The sequence below is a fragment of the Ovis canadensis genome, chromosome 22 (assembly GCF_042477335.2).
Source record: "Ovis canadensis isolate MfBH-ARS-UI-01 breed Bighorn chromosome 22, ARS-UI_OviCan_v2, whole genome shotgun sequence".
Taxonomy (NCBI): domain Eukaryota; kingdom Metazoa; phylum Chordata; class Mammalia; order Artiodactyla; family Bovidae; genus Ovis; species Ovis canadensis.
In genome coordinates this window covers 61681578-61708003 of record NC_091266.1, presented here as the reverse complement: position 1 = coordinate 61708003, position 26426 = coordinate 61681578, and the positions used below count along the sequence as shown (strand labels likewise).

General features: G+C 45.6%; 1 protein-coding gene across 2 annotated transcripts in view; it reads right to left on the bottom strand.

Moving 5' to 3' along the window:
* DOCK1 (dedicator of cytokinesis 1) overlaps positions 1-26426 on the bottom strand; it is a 568995-nt gene that overhangs the window by 438616 nt on the left and 103953 nt on the right. For both annotated transcript variants that reach the window (XM_069566865.1, XM_069566866.1), the window contains exons 19-23: positions 20765-20862; positions 14255-14344; positions 13825-13925; positions 8749-8883; positions 329-437 (exon numbers count right to left, since the gene is read on the bottom strand). In XM_069566865.1, coding sequence (XP_069422966.1) covers positions 329-437; positions 8749-8883; positions 13825-13925; positions 14255-14344; positions 20765-20862 — 533 coding nt within the window. The remainder of the gene's footprint in view (positions 1-328; positions 438-8748; positions 8884-13824; positions 13926-14254; positions 14345-20764; positions 20863-26426) is intronic.

The following is a 26426-nucleotide window of genomic DNA, read 5'->3' as shown; positions in this document are numbered from 1 at the left end:
ATGCCACACTTCAACTGCAGGAGGCATGCGTTCGATTCCTGGTTGGGAACTAAGATCCCACATGCTGAGCGGCGCAGCCAAATTTTAAATAATCTAATTTAATTAAAGAAAGAAAAAAAAAAAAGGCAATGGTAGCAAAATTTAAGAGCAGCTACAGAGAAAACAAAGAGAATCCCACTACAGGCACCACGATTACGGTCATGGCAAAGCCCCTCCTGGGAAATCCAGCTTTCGCAGGCGCATAGTCCCTGCTTTCCTGGGTCGGCGGGGAGCCCCGCGTCTAAGAGCGGCCCGCACACGGTCGCCGCTGCAGCACCCGAGGGCCTACCTTCACCCGGACGGTCTGGTCGGACACGCTGCTCATCATCTCGCTGATGGACCGGAAGAGCTGCACCAGGGACTCCACGAAATCGGCCTCTCCTTTGTTCTCATAGAGCCTGCAAAGGAACACACGGATCTGTGGGGCAGGCACACGGCACACGGCACACAGCACACGACCGCTTTCTGCTCCCGCGTCCACAGACGCTAAAGGTGCCGCTTGGCTGGCAAGTTAGACCATGACAGAACGTCCTCATGGGAGGACCTGGGAGAGGACCTGGCAGTGAGGGTATGATCTGGACCACTCAGCTAGGAAGGTCTGGGAGAGGACCTGGCAGTGAGGGTATGATCTGGACCACTCAGCTAGGAAGGTCTGCCTCCCGCTGAAGAAGCTGATCTTCAATCGCTCTATTTATTGTCTTTTGTCTACATTCTACAAGTCTGAAAACCAGAGAAATGAAATAAAAAGGGAGGGAAGGAGAGAAAGGGGAAGGAGAAGAGACAGGAAGGAAGAAGGGAGAAATCCAGCTTTAATGTTGCCCCGCAGAGATCTCATTATTAACATTTCAGCGTATATCCTGCCCGTGTTTCTTAAACCCATAATGTCACATAACAGACTATTACAAAGACAACAAGTTTACCATGATTTCAGAATCATTCAAAATAACACTGTAAGAATAAATGCAAAAAATGACTTGGTCTCAGAGTAATGATACTATACATTATCATTGAATAATATTCTTTCATCATAGAATTGGTGGTTCTGGGAAAACATTCAAAAGGTAGAACATATTCAATAAATGGAAAATAAAGAAGTTGTACATTGGTTCCATGCATGCAAATACATGTTGCTAATTGTAAATAAGTTTCATCTATAAATAATTTGTTAGCAGATACTTCAAGCTGCCGTGTTACTAAAAACCAACACATTTGCATTTTAAAATGCTGCAACGCAGATGTTTTATTAATATAGACTAGCTTTCTGCCTAATTAAAAGTATACCATACCTGAAAACTTGTGTACAATGGAAAATTTTGTAAACTAAGTGATAATTAATTACCCTAGAGGTAATCTTATATTTAAATGAGTTCCATTGTAAGGAAACAAAGTCTGTCTAAAATGCGAAATTGCAACCTAGTGTATCTGTTTTGCAAAAGGCTTTCAAAGTGGAGCTTGTATAAACAGTACCCAACAATGACACTTATGAAGTCATGAATTTCTGCCTGCTGGTAAAATTAAGCACAGTCTGGCAGACTGGTGCAAATACTTGGGCAAGTTTCTAGCATATACTCAGCCATTCTCCTCCACCCGCTCTGCCCCAGCATATCTGCCAATTCCTGAGGCTCAATGGGCCAGGGGACTAAAAACCAAACTGAAAACATCTGTAAAGCAAAGTAGAGTTTTTATCAGTCTCCAGAGATAAAGAACTCAGTCTGAAAAATGCCAGGGAGAAGGGCCCAGATAACACAGCAGACTCTCAGTTGAAAGCCCAGGAAAACTGCAAAAGACTGAGGCTTACAAAGGCTACACACAGCCTCTGTAGCCTAAGAGTTCAGTCCCACTTTCTCTGCCTAGAAGAGAAAAGATCAGTCCTCTCTAGAAGATCACATCACCTGGGGCTTTGACAGTTGTATATATTCACAGTCCCATATTCAAACAAGTTACTAAACACAGCAAAATACCTGATCATGTGGCCAAATCAAAGAAGGAAAAGACAACAGAAACAGATCCACAGGTGGTCCAGATATTATAGTTAGCAAGTAGTTACATCCTGTCACAAGAATGTCAAAACAAATATAAGCATTATAGCATTATACTGTAAAAAAGATGGAAAGCATAGAAAACTGGAAATATGGAAAATAGAGAGACGGAGAAAACAGAAGGCAAGATAAAAAAAATTCTTGTAGAAAAATGAATGTATAAAAAAGATGAAAATTCTGAAATAAAAATACAGTATCTAAAATAAAGAATTCATTATATGGGTAAAATTGAGATTAGACGGTGTTATAAACAGAATCGGCGAAAAGGAAGACAATCAACAGGAAAATAAACAGAAGAGAAAGAAAACATAGAACTGTGGGCTAAGACATGCAGGACATACTGAAGAGAGCTAAGATACATGTAACTGAAGGTAGAGAAGAAACTGACAGGTACAATGGGACAAGTGCAACCTTAGAAGAGATAACGGCCATGAATTTGTTGAAACAAATACAAGCGACAATCCAGAATTCAAGAAACTCTCAGAATCCAACGTAGGGTGGATAAAAAGCAAACCATTCCTACGCAATCCATAGTAAAACCGCGAATAACCGCAGGAAAAAAAGAGAAAAATTGCAAACATAGCTCGAAAAAGGTTTTTAAAGACACCATTAGCTTCAAAGATGTAGCAGTAAGTCTGAAAGTTGACTTCTCACCAGAAATGATGGAAACCAAAAAAGAAAATAACACCCTAGGAGGAGAAAATAGCTGTCACCCTAGAATTCTATATTAAATGAACACATCCCTCAAAAACAAAGATGAAACCAACAATTTTCATAAAACTTATACCATAAGTCAGATGGCATAAACCTGCATCAGACTTATACCAAAAGAAATGCTATATGATTTCTCTGCACTGAAGGAAAATAATTCTATAGAGAAACATAAAATTAAAAGAAAAATGGGAAAACAACGATAAGTATGAAACATATCAAATGAATGCCAACTATACGAAACAATAATAGCAATGCCTTATGAAGTTTAAGATATTTGTAGACTTGAAGTGCATGACAATAATAACACAAGAGAGAGAAAATGGGAAAATGAAAAGAAAATATTGATTGGTACAAAAGAAGGCAGAAAAAAGCATAATATAGATGAGCAAAACAGAAAATTAATAGAAAGACAGTTGATATAAACTCAATATGTTACCTAAGTGTATTATATATAAATGAACTAAATAGTAAATTAAAAGGATTTTTACACTGGATAAAATTTAAAAAAACAGCTCTATGTTGTGTATAAGAGACACACCTTAAATATAAGAACACAGGAAGGTTGAAAGTAAAAGAATAGGAAATGGTATTCTGTGAAAATACTAACCAAAAGATAAAGGGAACCTTTTCACATTAAGCAGTAAGTTTACAACAAAGAGATCACAGTTCTAAATCTACATGCCCCCAATAATACAGCTGCAAAATCTACAAGGTACAATTAATGGGTCTTTCTTATATTTAATATTCCACTAGGAATCCTTCAAGAATGAAAATTTAATTATTAATTCCTCTGCTGCCAACCACCATTTAAAAGATATATATGGTAGTATTTTACAGCAAGCACTTTGGAGCCCCTTTCTGTAATGAAGGCGAGGTCTCTAGAGACGAATAAACCAAGAGTCACTTGTTCAGCCCACATTGAGGTGGGTAAGAGGAAAGGATTCAGATGGCGATTGGTAAATAAACAGACAAAACCTAGTCATCATACCTTGCTCCATTTAAATGTTGTTAAGTATCCATTAACAAGGAGCAGCTTGACCTTTGTTGATTAACTACGTCCTACAATTGTGGCCGAGGAAATGACAGCAAATGACAGATATACAACTTATTCATGATCAGTGACTAACTACTCAGGAAGCTGACACCAGGTGAGGCCGGCAAACACTCAAGAAGCAGCAGAAAGACAGAAGTCAGCAGTAACTAGCCTCTGTGACTGGATTCAGACAGTCCCGCGCAGGCTGCATCTGTTTTCTGACTTTCCAGCTAATGTGATCCTCCCACACAGAGAACGCAGACAAGCAAAACCAGCGGAGAAGGGCCCCTGGCTGTCAGGAGTCTCTCCGTGGGTTCCCCAAGAACCAAATGTCTTTGGGCCAGAGTTAATTTAAAAATGCTGTTCTCATTTCTTTTTTTTTTTTTTTTTTGCTATTCTCATTTCTAAACAAACAAGTATGGATTTGTATAGTGAGAAAGCAAGTGGGGCGACAAGGATTAGTTTCAATATCTTCATCTCCAACGTTTCACCCCTTCCTTCTCCAGAAGAATAATTATTGTCAATTAATGTGGAATTTTACAAAGCTGCTACATTATGTGAAAACACAGCATACCTGTTTGAAAGGAGAAGAAAAACAAAAGATCTCCCAAGTTTATTTCAACTGCAAATAGAAAAACACACTTGATTCCAGCTGTGAGCACAGTTGTTTTTCTCTCAAGGTAATAGATGCTTTGCAGGCAAGAAAACGGGATCCTGACTTTCCTTTCTCCCTCACCCCTGAAAACACCATGCGTCAGAGTTGCTCAGAACTTATTAGGAATCAAAATCCCGGAAAACTGGGCGGGACACAGGATGGCTTTTCCCCTAAACAGTATATACACAATAGGAATATTATTTCATGTCAGTGTAATGCTTTGAGAAGACAATGAAGACTACCAAAATGGGTCTCAGGGTGGAGGGTATTTGAGGACAAGAAACAATTAAGAGACTTTAGCCCCATGTCTGTGATTTCAACATCCTGGGTTTTTTTTTTCCCCCCGTCATAGATTCTTCTCAGAAATCCCAGACTACAGATTGAAATTTAAGCACTGTCATATCTATACAATGCAACTACAACTGTGTACTAGGTTCTGAGAGGAACGTACGTCCTTGTCTGCCCTCAAGAATCATAAAGGCAGCCAAGATACACATTTAAGAAACTAGAGAGAAACTAAGGTCAATATACTTTAAAAGTCTGGGACAGTCAGGGCTCCCAAGCCCATTAGGCTCTTGGAAAGGAAGGGTTCTGGTGGGACAGTGTCTGGCGAGATGAGTTCAGGGATATCAGGACAAGGATCTTGGAAGGTTCATGAAGTCTTCTGGCAGCTGCTCTACTGGCCTTCTCAACTTTGGCACTTTTTGTCCTGAACGGCCTTAGCTCTTCACAAACACATGAACCCAGCAGAGAGACTCAGCTGGGGATCAAGTCTGGCTCCCCCCACTCCAGGAAAAAGGCTGGCACCAGGACCAAGGTCTCTGCCAACACCGTGCGGCCGAGGGCCAAAACGAAGGCATTCCTAAGGATGTCCACACATAAAACACTGCCGAGGTCACGGGCAAGATCTGTTCCGTATTCCACTCCATTTCCGTATGAAACAACAGGACTGAATCACCCTTGTGCAACACTTAGGGCTCAACGGCTTAAAGTCAAAGAGAGAGTGGAGACAGGCGTCTCCCAGATGGACCCCAAAACTAATGAGGAAGAAAGACTGTCAGGGGCCTGATTACATGGGATTTACGGAAGCTGGGACTTGGGCTTCCCAGGTGGCACAGTGGTAAAGAATCCCTGTGCCAATGCAGGAGATGCAGGTTTGATCCCTGGGCTGAGAAGATCCTCTGGAACAGGAAATGCAACCCACTCCACTCTTATTATCTGGGAAATTCCACAGACAGAGGACCCTGGCAGGCTACAGTTCAGGGGGTTGCAAAGAGCTGGACACTTCTGTACCCGCTGCACTGCATGACTAACCTGAGATAAGTTAGGGATATTACGCTGGCAGGTAACAGGAATTCCTGATTAAAGGTATGAGGAGTGTCAATGCCATTCAATAGATACTTCTCCTTCACTACTCTACTAAAGGAAATCTGATTCTGTTGAAAAGTGAAGTCGCTCAGTCATGTCCGACTCTTTGAGACCCCATGGACTGGAGCCTACCAGGCTCCTCTGTCCCTGGGATTTTCCAGGCAAGACTACTAGAGTGGGTTGCCATTTCCTTCTCCAGGGGATCTTCTTGACCCAGGGATCGAACCCAGGTCTCCCACATTGCAAGCAGACGCTTTATCATCTGAGCTATCAGCATCAATAAATTCTTTCCCATCTCCCTTGCATCTAGGATGGTCATGTGACACAGCCTGGCCAATGAGAGGGAAGCACATGACCCACTGTAGGCACTGGGGACAATATTCCTTAAGGAAAGTAACTGAAAGAGCTGTTGACATCCACGTTCCCTTCTCTGCTGTCTGGAGTGAGGTCTTGACACCAGGAGGAGCAGGAACCACTCTGGGGCCATGAGACAGACAGAGATTCCTAAGGACGGTGGGGCAAGAGATAGAAGGAGCCAAGGATGAAATAAGTAACTGGGACCAAGTGCACAAGCCCCAGACTCTTCCTCTGGGTTCCACGCCATGTGGGGGAAAAAGTGAACCTCATCTGTTTCTGTAACATGTGGCCAGTCATACTGCTAATCCCGAGAAGATCAATCAAACTCAGTGCTATTTACAAGACCATGGTCCCAGATCTCATGCCATTTGTATTTTCAGGCTGAAAGAGATTAAGGAGAAACAGAGAGAAACAATTTGCCACTGGTCCACTTGGGTGACCCCAATCTTTTCTAAGCAGCATTATTTTGTAAAAGATTATAGCATTTACAACAATAGCGGGAACACACTGACCTTGAACATACCTTTCTTTTCATTATTAATCTCTGAATGAGAAGGAAAATCAGCAGTGTGTTTGAAAAGAAGATGTGGGCATCAGTGAATCCCTGACCCGGGGCCATACTGATCACAAATTGTACATGATGAAAATTTTTTCACAGAAAACATGACATAATCCATACCACCTGATTGTTCCACTCTTTCAAGTTCATCCTCTCACCTTAGTGTCGATGTTATTTTAGAGTAATCAAAGACTTAAAATTAGTGGGACACATATAAAAGCAAGATTTTGCCTGACTCTTCTGCAACCCCATGGACTGTAGCCCACCAGGCTCCTCCGCCCATGGAATTCTCCAGGCAAGAATACCGGAGTGGGTAGCCATTCTCTTCTCCAGGGGATCTTCCCAACCCAAGGATCAAACCTGGGTCTCCCGCATTGCAGGCAGATTCTTTACCATCTGAGCCACCAGGGAAGCCCCTAAATAAAAGCAAGATAGAGGCTTCCAAAGAGTTCCTTTTTGTAGAAGCAATTTTACTGAAAAATATGATAAAATACAGGAAAAAAAACAAACCCTACTTTCTTAGTCATCTTTCACACCTTGACAGTGAGAAAATCATCAACAGGTTTCACCCTGAAAAAAACAGAAAGCTTCATGACCCTCATCAAGATTCACACCTATCCATGATAAGCAAAGTAAAAGAGTGTATTCTTCAGTCAAGGAGCAGAGCATGAGGGCCTCTAACCCTGGGTCTGGAATCACAGGAACCGTAGGGTGACCACAGCATAGGCCATCCTTGTCCAGTAACACAGGGGCTGTGGCCACTGATCCTTGGTGGGCACCACCCCGTTTGTGACTCTTACAGCTCCACACACAGTCACCTGCTCCTCTGGCTTACGTGCCCCACAGGGTACACAAGGCTGGTTTGTGAATACCTCCCCTCTCTCCCTGGCTGTTCTTGAAAGCCGACTTCAGGCCAACAAAATGAAGAGTTAGTAAGAAGGTACCGACCTGGGTCCACGCTCCCTCAATTCCCCATATTCACTGATACGTTTCAAGAGGGCTGTGCTTTTAAAGTGACATGTACTCTGTGAATCAGAGGGACACTGATTCTGAAACTCCACCTCTGTGTTTAGGACTCACACAAGAACATCACCCTCCAATAACCGACAAGAACCAGCATCACCCACTGTAGGGCACCCAAAACAGGTGCCTCCGCAAACAGAAGCAGCAGCGGGAGTCAGCTTCAACGCCCAACACCCCATCTACCCCTGCTCCTCCTCTCTTCATTCAGACCTAAATATCATGGACCAACTGAAAGCTCATTTATTTCAGCCCCATTCTTTCATCTATAGATATCTAGGGGAACACACTAATGTTCTCTATAAAATGATGAAGTCTTTATTTTAAAGTAGATCGGCAATACCGCAATCCACTTTGAAGTTCGAAAACAACTCATAAATTTGCCCAGATAATCCGTGAAACACATCCCAAAGTTAAAACACTGAATGTCCATGCACAAGGCCATTTCGTGTATAGGAACCTCACTCTAGAAACAAAACATGATTCTAGTTGAAGGAAAGAGGGGGAAGCCCCACCATCTTCCCAAGTGAGTTAATTTACCTTGCTGTTTATCATTGTTGATGTGGCTTGTTTTAATTCTGTGTGTTCTTCAAGGGGCTTTTTTCCTCTATAAAATAACACTGAAAAGAACTGCAAAACTGTACTGCCTTGGATAAAGTACCAACGCTTCCAGGAGACAATGTCTGACTCACAGGAACACAGTTCAGACTCAGGGCTCAGGACTCAAACTCAGAGAGCTTGCCTTTTATTCCACTAGGGAGCAGTTAGGGTGAGCTTGGACAGCTCCAGCCCAGAATTGCTGTCTGTTAACTGCCGTGTTCTGCTAGACCGCAGAGAAAGGAAGGGGAAGAGGAGAGAAAGGCAAAGAAGAACGAGGCAGGGGAAGGGAGAAGACTCAGGAAGGAAGGACGGACGGAAAGGGTCTCCTCCCAGCCCTCTGGAGAGCCGGCGCAGGGACACGCACTGATTGAACAGGATCCGGGAGCGCACGATGAACTTGAAGATGTACTCTAGAGCCTTCATGGCTTTATACAGCTGGTCGCTTATTCCCGGCTTCTCGGCATTGTCCACGTAGTTCCGCAAAACTTTAGTCAGCTTCCTGTTCGGAACGGAAACACACATCAACAAGTTCAGATGAGTACAGTATCTCGTTTCTTAACTGGGGCAGAAATACACAAGTGGGTATTTGGGTTCTTTTTAGCTGGGTTCACAATTTATCAGTATGTGCATATTTGTGAAATGTATTCAAAACAGATTAAAAGTGACCCATAAAACAACTCTCAGAGGAGCGAGAGCTGAGCATTTAACAAGCACTTTATAAGTTTTAGATGTCTTCCTAAGCATTTAAGAGTATTATATAATTTATTCTCCACAGCAACACTGTATGACAAGTGTTCGGTTTTACCCCTAATTTGCAGACGGAGAAGTCCAGGACTCAGTGGGTGATCTAGCATTCCAATGCTCAACAACAAAATCAAAGGGGTTTTCTTTACAGACGTATCTATTTTCATAATGCTCTTTTTTTTAATTAAGTGCTATTTTCAAATGATAGAGGCAGTAAGAGTAATAATCAGTTTTTAATTCTGTCCAAATGTCTACATTTTCTACTGCTAGGCATGTATGTTCAGTCATGTCTGACTCTTTATGACCCCATGGACAGTAGTACGCCAGGCTCCTCTGTCCATGGAATTTTCTAGGCAAGAATACTGGAGTGAATTGCCATTTCCTCCTCCAGGGGATCTTCCCAACCCAGAGACTGAACTCACGTCTCCTGGATTGGCAGACAGGTTCTCTATCACGGAGCCAACTACTGGCCCATAAACTAATAATCTTCAAGTTAAGCCTTTTAAATCATAAAGGCCCATAAACTAATAATCTTCTAGTCAAGTCTTTTAAATCATGAAGGAATAATTAAATAACTTCAGTGTATTTTCAGCTTTTGGTGCGTTCAGCTACACTGTAACTTCAAAAACTAGCAACCTATGTAAAACCTGTATGACAACAACCAACAAAACTACCCCCAAACCAACCTTCTCCACCCCCTAACCTTTTCAGTAATCAACAAGAATTCCTTCTGGCTTTTAAATATTCATTAAAAACAACAACAGCAGCAACCTGCCAGGATACTGACAGCATTTCTCATTAAGTTATGAGCCAGTGTGCACCAGCTTGTTATTTGAGATTATTACAAGTCACTCATAAGAGCAACTGAAACTGGGCTCGTGGATGACCTCAGAAGAACCTAAGAGAAACGATTTTACTAATAAATCACAATAAAAAGGCTTTGGGGCGACTGAGTGGATGGGAAATCATTTCTAACACTGATCAAGCTGAAGAACTCAAGAAACCTCACAGTGCTATCACAGGAGCCTCCCTGGCAGTGTGTCCTGAAGAAGCGAGGCCAGAAAGATCTGCTCCCCTTAGGTTCCCCTGGTCCCCATCCTGGGAAGGTATCTACCCTTACAAGTCTTGTGATGGTTCTCGAGGCCTGGCAGAGCCTCTCAAGTCCTGGCATAAAACCTGTTTCATCCAGTTTAACATACTTTCCCAAACTGACAGGCCCACACACCTGTTTTCTTAAACCCTATTGATAGCCCAAGAAATATACATTTCATCTGGAGAAGGGAATGACTACCCACTCCAGTATTCTCGCCTAGAGAATCCCATGGATAGAGGAGCCTGGTGGGCTACAGTCCATGGGGTCACAGAGAGTCAGATACAACTGACCGACCGACGCTTTCACTTTTCACATTCATTCCATAGAAACAGATTTTGGAAATCCTTCCAATAGTTCAGTCAAAGGAAAGAACAAGCACTGGGATGACTCAGAGGGATGGTACTGGGAGGGAGGAGGCAGGGAGGTTCAGGATGGGGAACACGTGTATACCTGTGGCAGATTCATGCTGATGTATGGTAAAATCAACACAATATTGTAAAGTAATCAACCTCCAATTAAAATAAATAAATTTATATATATAGAAAGGAAAGAACAAAAAGAAGGAATGAGTTGCAAAAAAGCATTACCCAGAATCAGAAAATAAATCAGGAAGTCACAGGACCCGAATCCACACCCGTCACACCACTTGTAACTATAGGAAGATCAAGCTGCTCGGCCCCTGGTGAAAGGACCAGACCAGTGGAACATCGGTTCAGCGGAGAGGAGGCCCGAACCAGCTCCGGGAAAGGCAGGTCTGTGCACAGACGGAGCACGTCCTGCTAGTTTTGGGGAAGAACCGTCCCCAAAGCTGACGCCTCCCTCCCTCCTGGCTTGGACTAGCCCCGGTTATTCTGCCCCATGAACCACCCATGCAGTGAGCACCTGCTCTGTGACTTAGAAGGCTAAGAAGTAACACCCACTGCCTCTGCTGCTAAGTCGCTTCAGTCGTGTCCGACTCTGCGCGACCACATAGATGGCAGCCCACCAAGCTCCCTCGTCCCTGGGATTCTCCAGGCAAGAACACTGGAGTGGGTTGCCATTTCCTTCTCCAATGCATGAAAGTGAAGAGTGAAAGTGAAGTCACTCAGTCGTGTCCAACCCTCAGCGACCCCATGGACTGCAGCCTACCAGGCTCCTCCGTCCACGGGATTTTCCAGGCAAGAGTACTGGAGTGGGGTGCCATTGCCTTCTCCGACCCACTGCCTCTAGTCATCGTTGATTTCTTCTCGGAGTTGTTTGCAAAGAAAGGCTCCAGATCTCAACATTTATCAAAGGAAAGAGGTAAAGAAACTGCCTGGATGGGAATCTAACCTAAGCCCCTGCAAGCCTCCCCCCCAAGTGGGGGAGGGGAGAGACTGTTTGTGATGATGCTTGGTACTAGAATGTCCCCTGGGCTGGAGAAGACTGCAAACACTTCATTAGGGCAGAGGCAGCCTTCCTGATTGCGCTAGAACTGCGTGAACCTCAATTATCTCCTCTGGCATTTCAAGGCGACAATGCTCAGATTCCAACAGTTGAAGAACCACTTGGGGTTGCTGGTTTGTCAAAACAAGATAAGAACACTCATTTTCCGAAATTAAAATTTTTTCTGCAGATGACAGACTGGAAGAGCGGATACAGAGTCTCGGCTCCATCCTGTCATAATTCAACAATCAGATGGTACTTTCTGTGTCTTCCATGAAGTAACCTGCCCAATGCTCCCCAGGTTTGCTTCCTGCTTTGAGAATAAGGGCGAGGGGGCGCCAGAAAGAGGGCCTGGACTGCAGCACGGCAACCTTGCTGCCGTTCTGACTTTATAAAATGAAAGTAAAAACCTAATCTGAGAACAGCTGTTTGGCTGAGTTTCAGGAAAGGAGGATGGTGGAGGTGACACAGGAGGGGGGTCACATGGGACCCAGAGCAGCATACAGGCCACCCCCAGGAACCCTGCACGGGCTCCTTTTGGTTGCTATAGCAAGATGGTGCCACCCGACCAGCAGTCTGCAGGGAACCCTCAGAAGTGCGGGCCAACTGGGCTTCTCCACAGAGAGAACTGAATGTCTTAAACAAACGTTGATTAGCCAGCAAGCACCAAGCTTGTCACAGCTTGCCCTGTGTGCCTGAGGACACCCCTGCTTCCTGCCCATGTGGGGCTCCACCAGCAGCCCTGCAATAAACAAGCATTAGAGCAGATACAGAAGAATCCAAGATTCAGGGACAGGACCACTGACCTTGAGTTCCCACAGCCAGGGACAACAGGTTCTGACCTAAGTAGGGGCAAGACACAGATGGGAACTTCGATTCAAGTCCCTGGCCCTAAATGGGAATCATTTCTAAGGAATCTAAGGGAAATGTTCTTTAAAATATTAAACCTTTCTTTTTCACTGCAGCTCACACAGAAAAAAAGTCTGAATCAGTGCCAATAAATCCCACTGTGAGAGAACGAGGAACTCGCCCTAATAATTCTAATAATAACGAAATCTAACTACTGCTTGGTGCTAAGTGCCACAGATTATTCCAAACACTTGACATGTTAAGAACTTATTAAAATTCTCAAGAAAACCTACAACTGTGCTGTTGTGCAGATGAGAAGGCTGAAGCTCAGAGATGCTAAGCAATCTAAGCTTGCCAAGTGACAGTGGGAACACAGGCCAAGGCAGCAAGTCCCAGGGTCGTGGCCTTGACACCAGGCTCCACACCTTCCCCTGGGAGCCCTACAAGACCCGACAGGGGCCCAGGTAGGGAGCAGCTGGGTGAGTGGAGAACAGCTGGCTGGGGAGTGAGAATTCTAGTTACTTAGAGCTGAAGCTTCTGGAACAAAGGAGAGGAACTCTTTAAAGAGCAAAAAGAATCTGAAATGGAATATATGTATATATTACACACACAAACACACATAACTGAGTCACTCTGGTGTCAACCTGAAGCTAACACCACCTTGCAAATCAATGCCACTTCAATAAAAACAGCTATATAAAGAAAAGACTTTTAAAAGAAAGAAATGCAGGAGTATTAAAAGCCAACATCCAGATGAAGTTTAAAAATAATTGCCAAGCCTGCAGCTGTTTTATCTGAGCAACATTAACATTCTGGCTCTTTAAACATCACTGAGTAACTAAACCACTTTAAAAGAAAAAAAAATTAATTTTATCCAGCTTGATCCAGCAGAACAAAAATAAATCACCTGCAACCTTAAAAAATAAAGAATGAAAAAATAGATTGAAAAGTATAAGACTGAATTTTATTAATATTCACGCTAAATAACCAATAATTTCAAGACAAGACCACATCCATTTATTCACTCATCAAATGGCTGTGAGGAAGCTGCAGTGTGGCAAGCACTCCATATCCATATATCCATTTCATCAAACGTGGAGGGAACAAACAACTCAAAGACGAAAGGTGTAGAGAAGAACAAGAATTTATTCCAGAATCCTATAATGCATCCCCTATCTTTTCCAACAAGATTTTTAGGTCTGTTAAGAGGGAAACAGTAATAAAAATGATCCCAGTAAACTCACCATTGGGGAAGGGAAATGTAGAACCATAGGCAAAAGTATATGGAAAAGGGTCTTAACAAAGATACAAAAAGAAGAACTGGTTTTAAAACAACAAAAAAGAACTTACGTGTAGGCTAAGGTTGCACTAAAGTGTTTCTTAATGTAGGTTTCCAAAACAGGATTAAAATGCTGAAATTTTCTATCAGCAATTAGTCCGATGATAAATACCTGTTAAATTAATATTTTCATTAGCAAAAGAGATGCAAACCATTTTGGAATCTTCAGCTGAATCATCTGCACCTCTGTGGGAGTCAACCAAGCCCTAACATTTTCAGACACAGGCTGGCCAGCCAGTTTACCTCTTCCGCTGCCAATTACATTCGCCTAACTGCAGCGCCACATTGCAAGAAACTTTCTACCTCTCAATTCATTTGCTTTGATTGGGCTACAACTGAAAACGCTTTCAAGGTTACTGTGATGGCTCCCGCCCCAGCTTCAAAGGTTGCAACATGAAAGCCCCGTAATTTCTGAGCAGATGCAAAGTCAAGGTCTCTTACCAGAGCATCAAACACTAATGTATCAAAGGTCTCGCTCTCCGAGTTCTCCATCATGATGTTGAAGAGGGCATCCAAGGTGTCCTGGAGGAACTGGAGGGACACAAAAAGTCAACAGACGATATAAACTCACCAACTCTCCCCAGCCAATTACCTTTGGCAGAACTCCCAACACCCAGCTTTCCCGAACAGCACCTACTGATTTTTCACAGCCACGACATGCACACGCCCAAAATCTGAGATGAGTGAATTCAGAACAAAGACATGCCACCCTAAGTTAAGCGGAGAATGTGCAGCAAGGAAATGCACAGACTTATCCCCCACCCCTCATGGGACCTCTCCAATCCTTCTCCTGGTTTTCACCAAGACCAGGAGTTCAACAGCAACCCTGGGAAGACTGAATCTGACTTATCCCATTCACCCTGCGTGGGACCTGAGCTAGCAAGTGGGCAGAAGCCACAAAGGAACAAATTTCTAGTTTAATTAAGGATCTTCTGCAAATACAGGTGCAAGGACAGAAGAGCTATGTGATTCTGAAACTGGGGTACAGAGCAGAGGGCCAGGAAGTGCTTAATTTATTTAACAGTAATTTAGAAATCCTTTTATAGCCTACTATGTCACCAAATAAATACTACAGCATAGAATGACAAAATATTAGGAATATAATTTTGAAAAAACTAGGAGACTTCAAAGTTATGTCACACTAGAAATTATCTTTGAATCCTTCCCCTATTCTCCCTAGAAAGAAGTATAAGATGAACTAAAAAGACTGCACTGGAAGTAATGAGCTCCCTGTCGGTGGGGCAGGGCAAAATGCCATACAGTGGACTACTGACCATAAAGAGGACTAGAGACCACACAGGGAATGAAGTATGTGTCTATTCGTCGTGAAGTCTCTATGGATCTGCACACTGAAACCAGGGGAGATATCACTTCATCCAGAGTGTGGTGACTATCATCAAACAGATGGACAAGAGTCAAGCATAAGAAAGGCAGAGGGAAACTGCAGCCCTGATACGTGTGCTGGTAGAAACGCAGAATGAGACAGTGGCTTTGGAAAACCAACCGACAATCCGTCAAAGGGTTAAACGTAGATTTACCACGCAACTCAATAATCTCATTCCTGGGTATGAAACCAAAAGAATGGAAAACGTGTATCTGCACAAAAATTGTGTACACGAATATTCAGAGGAGCTTGATTCACCATGGTCAAAACGTGGAAACAACCCAAGCGTCCGTCACCTAATGAATGGATAACCTGATGAATGGAATGCTTGCATGCTAAGTCACCTCAGTCCTGTCTGACTCTTTGCAACCCCATGAACTGCAGCCCACCAGGCTCGCTGTCCATGGGATTCTCCAGGCAAGAACACTGGAGTGGGTAGCCACTTCCTCCTCCAGGGGATCTTCCTGACCCAAGGATTGGACCCTTGTCTCTTATGCCACCTGCAGTGGCAGGCAGGTTCTTTCCCACTAGTGCCACCTGGGAAAGCCCATAAACTGTGGCATATCCATACAGCGCAGTATTTATTATTTAAACATAAAAAGGAATGAAGTTCTGATACATGCCACCACCTGCCTTGAAAGCGCTGTACTCAGGAGAAGAAGTCAATAAGAAGAAATGTTATGTATTGTCACTCGATTTACATAAAGTAGCTAGAATAGTCAAATCTATAAAGACAGCTGGTTGCAGGCAGAGTGGAGTGATGGCCAACAGGTATAGCGTTTCTTTTTCTGGTGATGGAAATGTTCTGAAATGAGATTGTTCAGGTAGTTGCACAACTCTGTGGATATACTGAAAACCAGTGAACTGTATGAATTAAAAGGGTGTTTTCCCGTATGTGAACTACACCTCTATCGCGTGGTTATTAAGAACACAAGAGTAAGTGAGACAGTCCCACAGCTAGGACAGAGGCGTGGCTGTGTGAGATCCCTGGACCAGGCCTTCCGTGGCTGCTCGGCCCACACACAGAACTCCAGGGCCTCTCATGTCCTCAGAGGATCTCGAGACTGAGAGACCAAATACAGAGACTTGCCCTCCCTCCAGAGCTCCCCCCCTGGCCCCCGTAAGCTGTGGAAGCGTGCACATTCAGGGTCCACCGCTCTTCCCTGGAGGCTCAGATGGTAAAGAACCCGCCTGCAGTGCAGAAGACCCGGGATGGCTCCCTGGGTCCAGAAGATCCCTTGGAGAAAGGAATGGCTCCCGACTCCAGTATCCTTGCCTGGAGAAGTCCATGGACAGAGGAGCCTAGCTGGCTGCAGTCCATGGGGTCACAAAGAGTCAGACATGACTGAGCAACTAACAAAGCTCTTCTTCCCAAGAGACGACAAGCTCCCAGACCTAGCAAGCAATCTCAGATCCGTCAGGCATAAAATCCTCGTTCTGTTCCACTGTGCCTCTGATCCCCCATTCCGTGCCAGTAAGTGTCACATAGAAATGAGCAGGGGAATGAAACCAGCCGGACCAGGAGGCATTCTGGTCTAGACACCGATGGTTCTGTCAACTCCGTAATTATTTAAGCCTGCACCACCTTCATTACTTTTATATCATTTCCCATCATTTTCAGATTGTAAAAGCTTTGCAAAGGTCAAAACTTGATGCCATCTGCCCTAACCCAATGTTCCTGCCAAGAGACTCACCAGGTGCCAAGCCCTGGCTTGGCACAGTCCGAGGAAATAGGTCCACCCGCCCCACCCAGATGAATGACACAGAAACGGGGGCGGGGCCTGGAACGCTGCAGCAGGGCAGGGACCGGAGTGTCCTGAGGGTGGGCCCTCACCCAAGGCCACGAAAGGGCTGCTTTTGACTCCCACCCTCTCTCCAAGACCATCCACTGAAAACCACGATCACCATTTTCATATGAGCAAATATTTTCTTCAAGCAAGGTCACTTTTTCCAAACGACCGAATACTTTCAACAGTCTATCAGGCAATGTCATCTTTCCAGTAAAAGTTACGAATACACAGGGACTTCTCTGGTGGGCCAGTGGTTCAGACCTCAGCTTCCCATACAGGGAGTGCAGGTTCAATCCCTGATCACGGAGCTCAGATCACACACGCCTTGAGGCCAAAAAACAAAAGACAAAACAGAAGCACTAGTGTAATAAAATCGATAAAGACTCTAAAAAACGCTGCTGTTGTTCAGTTGCTAAGATGTGTCCAGCTCTGCGACCACATGGACTACAGCACACCAGTCTTCCCAGTCCTCCACTATCTCACAGAGTTTGCACGAATTCATGGCCACTGAATCCGTGATGCCATCTAACCATCTCATCCTCTGCCGCCCCCTTCTCCTCCCGCCTTCAACCTTTCCCAGCATCGGAGTCTTGTCCAACGAGTTGCTTCTCTGCATCAGGCGGCCAAAGTACTGAAGCTGCAGCTTCAGCATCAGTCTTTCCAATGAATATTCAGAGTCGATTTCCTTTAGGATTGACTGCTTTGATCTCCATGCTGTCCAAGGGACTCTCAAGAGTCTCCTCCAGCACCCCAATTCAAAAAAATCAATTGTGTGGCGCTCAGTCTTCTTTATGGCCCAACTCTCACATCTGTCCATGACTATTGGAAGAACCATAGCTTTGACTATATGGACCTTTGTCAGCAAAGTGATCTCTGCTCTCTAATACGCGGTCTATATTTGTCATAGCTTTTCTTCCAAGGAGCAAGTGCCTTTTAATTTCGTGGCTGCTGTCACTGTCCTCATCGATTTTGGAGCCAAGAAAAGAGAATTTCCACTTTCTCCCATTCTACTTGCCATGAAGTGATGGGACTGAATGACATGGTCTTAGTTTTTCTAATGTTGAGTTTCAAGCCAGCTTTTTCACTCTCCTCTTTCACCCTCATCAAGAGGTTCTTTAATTCCTCTAAAGAGTTCCTTTAAAAAAACGGTACACATCAAAGAAAAAAAAAATGTTAAGAAAAACGTTACAAATACACAAAAGAGGGGTCTTAAATAAGTGGAATAAGATGCACAGCCTATAAATGTTCTTCCATATAATGGAAAGCAGCCCCATGCAGGCTGGGTCACCATGTGGTCCTTAGATGAGTCCGTTCTCCACTCTAGGCCTAAGGGTATTAAGAAATGCTGGTGACTGGAAAGAATAAACTCAGGCAAAGCAAGTAAGGGCCAGACAGGTCCTCCAGGCCTGGGCAGTTCCAGTGAACACAGGAAGGGTCACGAGAGAGGTGAAAAATCACCTCCAGGGATGAACAATAGGAGATGATAATAGATCAGCTAAAAGGAACAGAGGAAGGCAATAAAACCAGATGGCTCTAGATTCTCCCTGGTCAGTGTAACAAAAGTTCAACAGAAATACAAGTAATCCCTGACGTGATACAGGGGCCGCGAAATGAAAGAGGACACAATTTCATTGACTGTGGGTCTTTTAAAGCAGTGCTGTGAAGTCATTCAGCCAGTTTTCATCTGAATTAGGGAATTCATAGAACCCTGGGAAATTTAAAATACAATTAACATCGTCCAAGCCAGGAGAAGAAGACAAGGGCCAGGAAAAGATGATTAAACTTTGAAGATTAGCAAGGATATGTTTGAATGGTTATACAATGAATTCAGGAGAGCAATGCCACCGAATTAATTTATACTGAAGCTAACCACACTGCTGTTTAATTGAGACCATTTGAAGTAATTAATTTCTAGAGAGATAAGGTTGTCTCCCTCCGCAAGCATCTCATGGAGGGTACGGACTAAGGCAGCAGCACAGACCTGGCAGCAGGGAGCCTGCTCAGGGGGCCAGCCTGCTGCCACCAGCCCGGGTGGAACCCAGTGGCCACGGACGGGCACTGCCTTCCGTACAAGGAGGAGTCACCGAGCAGACGGCAGACAAGGAGAGGCTGAAGAAAATACTAAAAGCTCCAACAAGGACCAAACTGAGCATTCCAAGGGACCTCCGATCACACCAGTCTGACTGTCCAATCTCAGATGAAGATTCAGGAGGGCATCCAGCATTGCTCCAGAGCTTGCTCTGTGCGAGGCTAAGAAATAAACCAAGACTGCAGTGGGGGAAAGCAGCTAAGGCTGAAGACTGTGACTTCACGGATACACCACCAAGTTTTCCACATCGACGACAGGGCTTCTGGGTAAGTCGAGAGCCAGGACGGCAGGACAGTGATGAGGATAAATCATGACACTCTTGCACACCTCCCAGGGCCAGAACCTTATGCAGCCTCCACAACGATCATCTGAGCAAGGCACTCTGATCCTGTCCATTTCAAAGCAGGGAAAGTATGTGTGTTAGTCGCTTAGTTGTGTCCAACTCTTTGCGACCCCACAGACTGTAGTCTGCCAGGCTCCTCCTCTATCCATAGAATTCTCCAGGCAAGAATACTAGAGTGGGTGACCATTCCTTTCTCCAGGGGATCTTCCCAGCCCAGGGATTGAACCTGGGTCTCCTGCATCACAGGCAGATTATTTACTGTCTGAGCCACCAGGGAAGCCCAGCAAAGACACAGGCCACGGCAGGGAAAGCAAGGCTTAAACGAGGTTATTCAAACTACAGTAACCCCACAGCGAGGACCCACTGGAAGAGAACTCAGAGTCCTAAACTCAGTTGATTCCAAAGACCACTTCCATCACAGTGAAGCCAGGCCACCCTCCCCGACCAGGGTCCAAGAAGGACTCTGTCCTCCTAGAGGCATGTGTCAACATCCTGAAGACGCTGGTGGTTTAAGGGGTCAGAGCCAGAGCCCCACGCCGGCAGACCAGGTTTCATCGCACTCGGGAGGTATGCTGGTTTTTACCACTCCAAGGTTTGTGACAGCGCCGGGATCCAGCAAGTTTATCGGCCCCGTTTTTCCAAGAGCACTCCCTCACTCAGTGTCTCTGGGTCACGTTTTGATAATTTTCACGCTATTTCCAGCTTCTTCATTGCTGTATTTGTGGTGGTGATGTGATTGGCAATCTCTGATATGACTACTGCAAAAGGGTTATCAGTCACTGAAGATTACGGTGACAGCACTTCTCTCAACCAGGTATTTTTTAATTAAGGTATGGACATGATTCTTTTTAATTTTGGAAGGTTTATTGGGGGGGTGTTTTTATTGAAGTATAGTTTATTTACAACGTGTTAGTTTCAGGTGTACAGCACAGCGGTTCAGCCATACATATATATCCATGTACATATAAACACACACGTGTATTACATATGTATTATATATTGTACATAATACATTATATATTATATATTATAGTTGTTTATATCCTTTTTCCATTACAGGTTTTTACAAAATAATGAGCTTAGTCCCCTGTGCTGTACACGAGGTCCCAGTTGGTTACCCATTTTATATCGTACCTAGTAGCTTTTCTGACACGATGCTACTGCACCCTCGAAAGACTACAGCAGGGTGTGGGCATCCCTTTGATTTGCATCGAGGAACCAAACAATTCCTGTGACCTGCTTTCCCACCACAATGTGAAACCGAACCCACCGTATCTTGGAGGCGTGGTTCTACCGTCTTGGGAGGCCGCACCTACCCCTGTTCCTACACTTTAGGCCATGTTACCTTCACCACCTCTCCGCCGTCCACCTTCATCAGCTGCCTCAGGTTCTGCTGCAGCAGGTTGGTGTTGGATCGCCACTTCAGGAGCCCCAGCAGGTCCACTGGAAACAGGAAACGACCATCAGTTCCTCCCAGCAAGGACCCGGTCTCCCTCATGCACCCATCACATCAGGTCTCCAACATCACTTTTTGAACAGAAAAACCAAGTCTATTTGGAAATGTTCGCCACCTAAATATTTCAATACATTTCTAGAGGCATCCTTGATGCCCAGTGCAGCTGAATCCATTACTTTCAATTACATTTCCCATGAAATGATTTACAAACAAAAGATTCAGAAAGGCAGCTAGGAGCCCATGAAAGGAAGACCAGCCTTTCCACCTACAAGAAGGCAAATCAGAGCAGCAGCAGGCCTGCGAGGCCGCTCCTGGCAGCTTCTCCCCAGCGGTTATTCCCTGCTTGAGAATAAGACTCTTACTTTTTAAGATAAAATAATATAAAATAAGGGCCTCCCTGACGGCTCAGCAGTAAGAAACTGCCTGCAATGTGGGAGACACAGGAGATATGGATTCAATCCCTAGGTTGGGGAAATTCCCCTGGAGGAGGAACTGGCAGCCCATTCCGGTATTCTTGCCTGGGAAATCCCGTGGACAGAGGAGCCTGGAGAGCCGCAGTCCAAGGGGTCACAAAGAGTCGGGCATGACTGAGCGCCTGGGCATGCGATATAAAATAACCAACTCAAACGCAGTACTGAGAATGCACGGGGACAGTCCCTGAAGGAGACAGGAACCCTGGCCACTGCTCTGCTGAGCCTGCCTCCCTCACCATGGCTGGGCCGTTCTATGAGGCTTTACGTTTGTTTTCTAACAGAAAAACCACAAGTTGAATGCATTGATTTTTGCAGAATAAAGACATTGTGGAAGACAATGCTGAGAAATGATTTTCTTTAAGGCATGAAGACAGACTCCAAAACATCTCGAGGAAAAGACGTGGGCCTACACAACTCTCACTTGAAGTCATATTAATATCCCATTACATGAAAAAAACATAACTAGCAAAACACATCTAATGTACTGTTTATGCTCATCAGGAATGAACTTATGCTACAGACACTGTCTCTATATAAAAAAAAAAAAAAAACAAAAAAACCCTGCTGCTGCTGCTGCTAAGTCACTTCAGTCATGTCCAACTCTGTGCGACCCCACAGACAGCAGCCCACCAGCCTCCCCCATCCTTGGGATTCTCCAGGCAAGAACACTGAAAAGAAAAACATAATTTTGGCAATAAGGTAGAATTTCAGTGAACACAAGACAACAGTTATAATTAAGGATGTGAAACGGTTAGTCGCTCAGTCATGTCAGACTCTTTGCAACCCCATGAACTGCAGCCTGCCAACCTCCTCTGTCCCTGAGGTTTCCCAGGCAAGAATACTGGAGTGGGAAGCTATTCCCTCCTCCAGGGGATCTTCGCAACCTAGGGATCGAACCCAAGTCTCCTATATCACTGTCAGGCAAGAATACTGGAGTGGGAAGCTATGCCCTCCTCCAGGGGATTTTCCCAAGCCAGGGACTGAACCCAGGTCTCCCGCCATTACTGTCAGGCAAGAATACTGGAGTGGGTAGCCATGCCCTCCTCCAGGGGATCTTCCTGATCCAGAGATCAAACCCAGGTCTTCTGCATTACCATCTGAGCAATCAGGGAAAGCCCATAAAGATCAAACCACATAAAACACATACAGGTGATGAGCACCAAACACACAGTCTCATTTATATGACCTCACCCAAGCACAGGTGTTGAAAGTAAGAGTTACATACAGGAAAACGCAGGGGGACATCCTAGTGTATTTAGAATATGAACAGCATAGTTTCAAGCATCATTTGGGCCATGCTGAGAGTCGGACCATAAAGAGGGCTGAGTGCAAAAGAATTGATGCTTCTGAACTGTGGTATTGGAGAACACTCTTGAAAGTCCCTTGGACTACAAGGAGATCAAACCAGTTATTCCTAAAGGAAATCAATCCCGAATATTCATTGGAGGGACTGATGCTGAAGTTGAAGATCCAATACTTTGGCCACCTGATGTGAAAAACTGACTCATTAGAAAAGACATTGATGGTGGGAAAGATTAAAGACACGAGCAGAAGGGGAAGACAGAGGATGAGATGGTTGTATGGCATCACCAACTCAATGGACATGAGTTTGAGCAAGTTCCAGGAGATGATGAAGGACAGGGAAGCCTGGCGTGCTGCAGTCCATGGGGTCACAAACAGTCAGACATGACTGTGCAACTCAACAGCTGCAACAACTGCTTTAAGACCTTGGACAAGTACGTTCACCTCAGTTTTCCTATCTGAACAATGGGTGCATGGTTCCCGGAGTCACAGGGTTGGTGCAAGAATTAAACAGTAAGACATGGAAAAAGCACTCAGCATGATGCCCGGCAGGAAGACCTGCAGCAGCCATCCATCAAACAGATGAACATTTTAGTCATTCATCAAGAAAGCTGACATATTTTAATTTCTAATCAAAAGGTAAGTCATGAGAAAGGCTACATCCTGCTCAGTCATGCTCTCAGTCCTGGGGTTAAGGGAGCTTTCTGCTGCTGCTGCTGCTGCTGCTAAGTCACTTCAGTCATGTCTGACTCTGTGCGACCGCATAGACGGCAGCCCACCAGGCTCCCCCATCCCTGGGATTCTCCAGGCAAGAACACTGGAGTGGGTTGCCACTGCCTTCTCCAATGCATGAAAGTGAAAAGTGAAAGTGAAGTCGCTCAGTCGTATCCAACTCTTTGCAACCCCATGGACTGCAGCCTACCAGGCTCCTCCGCCCATGGGATTTTCCAGGCAAGAGTACTGGAGTGGGTTGCCATTGCCTTCTCGGAAGGGAGCTTTCTACCTCATAAGAATTACCAGCAATTTTTTTTTTTTTTAACAGAGGCTAGTTAATAATCTGAATCCATTCAAGCTAAGTTAGTGGCACTTTGGCTTAGAGGGAGGCTGAGGTTCACCTCTACACTGTTCTTTTGAGAAAAGATCATCATGTTAGTCACTCAGTTGTGTCTGACTCTTTGCAACCTATAGTCTGTAGCCACCCAAGCTCCTCTGTCCATGGGATTCTCCAGACAAGAATACTGGAGTGGGTTGCCATTCCCTTCTCCAGGGGATCTCCCGGACCTAGCGTTGGAACCCGGGTCTCCTGAACTGCAGGCGGATTCTCTACCATCTGAATCATAAGGGAAGCCCTTGAGATACTGGGAAATGAGAGAGGTCAAAGAGGGCAGGGACCTAGGGGGCTGGCCGAGCTCCCCCTCCTCAAAGGTGTCTGTCCACTGCTAATTGGCCCAGCTGTATCTTTCTGAGAACACCTTTGAGGAGGGGGAGCCTGACCAGCCCCTAGGTACCCAGCGCTCTCTCAATCCCCAGTAGTCACTGCAGTCTGGCCCGTAATAACGCTTCATGTTAGGATCTCTCCCCTTCTCACTCGGCAGTAAGCTAATTCAGGAGAGGAACCACATCTCCAGCTTTGTCTCCTCTCCCCCATAGCATCCAGCATAGTGCTGAGAACACAGACGTTTCACACAAATCTCGATGAGTAATGCAGCCACTCCTTTTCCCTAAGTATCGGACCTTCGCAGGAACAAATCACGGTCTCGGAAAAATGACTCCCTCAAATGAGAATCTGGGACTCAGCGCCAACTGGGGCAACTCCATCTCGCACACCTGACAAGCCACCATCCCGAGAAGAGGCATCGCTGGCTGGTGTGAAACGAACAACAAAAGACGGGTCCCCCTGGCTCTCAGTAAGCTGCATCGCTGAGAGCTGCAATTTCCTGGTTGCCCAGCAACAGCCGCTGCGGAAGCCAGGGTGCCCTGCCCTCAGTCCCAGGCAGAGGACTACCCTGAGACTGGTGGAACTCGAAGAGTGAGGAAGTCAGAGACAGTGAGACGCATCTCCCTGGGAAATTACTGTGACTTAATACCTTGAGAATATCCTGGTTCGCAGTGCTCTTCTCCAGGGACACGCGGGTTAAGGAGGATTCTGTGGGTGGGCCCAACCTACCTGCTATTCAGAACACTGTTTAATGGGGAAACATATTCAAATTGCAAATAACAGCTTCCAAACGTGCTCCTGGAATATGACCCATAGGGAAGAGGGTGGCTCATGACACAGCGGAGATGGCACAACACAGCAGACGCTGAAGTACTCCATGAGAGAGGCTGCCCTGAGTTCCAAGAGGCCTAGAATAGGAGTCCCCAGCGTATGGAATCCAATGCCTGATGATCTGAGGTGGAGCTGATGTAGCAATCACAGAAATGAAGTGCACAATAAATGTGATGTGCTTGAATCACTCCAAAACCATCCCACCCAGCCCTCTATCCCCCAGTCCATGGAAAAACTGTCTTTCACGAAACTGGTCCCTGCTGCCAATAAGGTTGGGGGCCGCTGTCTAGAAGGAGTAGCTGGTCGTCGGGCAAGTGGACTGTGAAGGCCGTATCCAGGGTGACATCTGACCTACGGGGTCATCCTCACTATAACCCAGTCTCAAGCCAGCGCCCAACCTGCCGGTGGCATCTTCCTCAGGGAATTAAGCTTGCCAAGTGCCTGCACATAACCTACACTTTCCCAGGCATGCAGGGAACCCAATGCCCCTGGGCAGGGTTTTCACCTGCTCAGAGCACAATCCCAGGCTGGGAGAATTCAAAATGCACCAGGCAAACCATGATAAGAAGGTATTGTTAGAAAGAGGTATCCAAGTGGCCTTCACGCATCTGAGTGACATGCTACTCTCTGCCGCACATCCTCCACCCACCCCCCACCCCCGCAGCCGGTCCCAATTTACTCATGAGACAAATGGTGAGAAACGTAGCTTGCAGAGCCCAGTACAACCAGGTGGATACAGCAGGCGGGGAAAAACTGAACGGGGCCCACACACCCCACGCCAGCGCACCGTCCACTACCAAGCAGGGGCTTCCAGAATATGGGGCTACTTTTGGCCCCTGCTACTGCTACTGCTGCTAAGTTGCTTCAGTCGTGTCCGACTCTGTGCGACCCCAGAGACGGCAGCCCACCAGGCTCTGGGATTCTCCAGGCAAGAACACTGGAGTGGGTTGCCATTTCCTTCTCCAATGCATGAAAGTGAAAAGTGAAGTCGCTCAGTCGTATCCAACTCTTTGCAACCCCATGGACTGCAGCCCACCAGGCTCCTCCGTCCATGGGATTCTCCAGGCAAGAGTACTGGAGTGGGGTGCCATTGCCTTCTCCCTGATTATCCTGTTAAAGTCCAAACAATGACTGTCCCTTGGGCTCCAGCTGTAAGGACAACTCCCAAGACACAATTCATGACAGCAACAGACATTAATAATCAAAACCCATACCAGGTGGCTAAGAGGGAAAAACTGGATTTTCAAGTTGACTTTCAAGAGAGCATGAAGCTACTCCGCACAGCTGTGAGACGGTCACATTCAGGAAGCTGGATTATTCAGTGTAGGGTCTGTGCAGAGGGGTCTCTGCCTCAACCAGATGGTGTACTCTGAATCAGAAGTGGCCCCTGGCCGGGCAGCCACACCGCAGCGAGGCTGCGAGCAGTGGGGACAAGGCCGAGGAGCCTCGCCGCCAGAGCGGGGACGCCGGGCACCATCTGATGCTGCCTAAGACCGTGCTTTGGTGT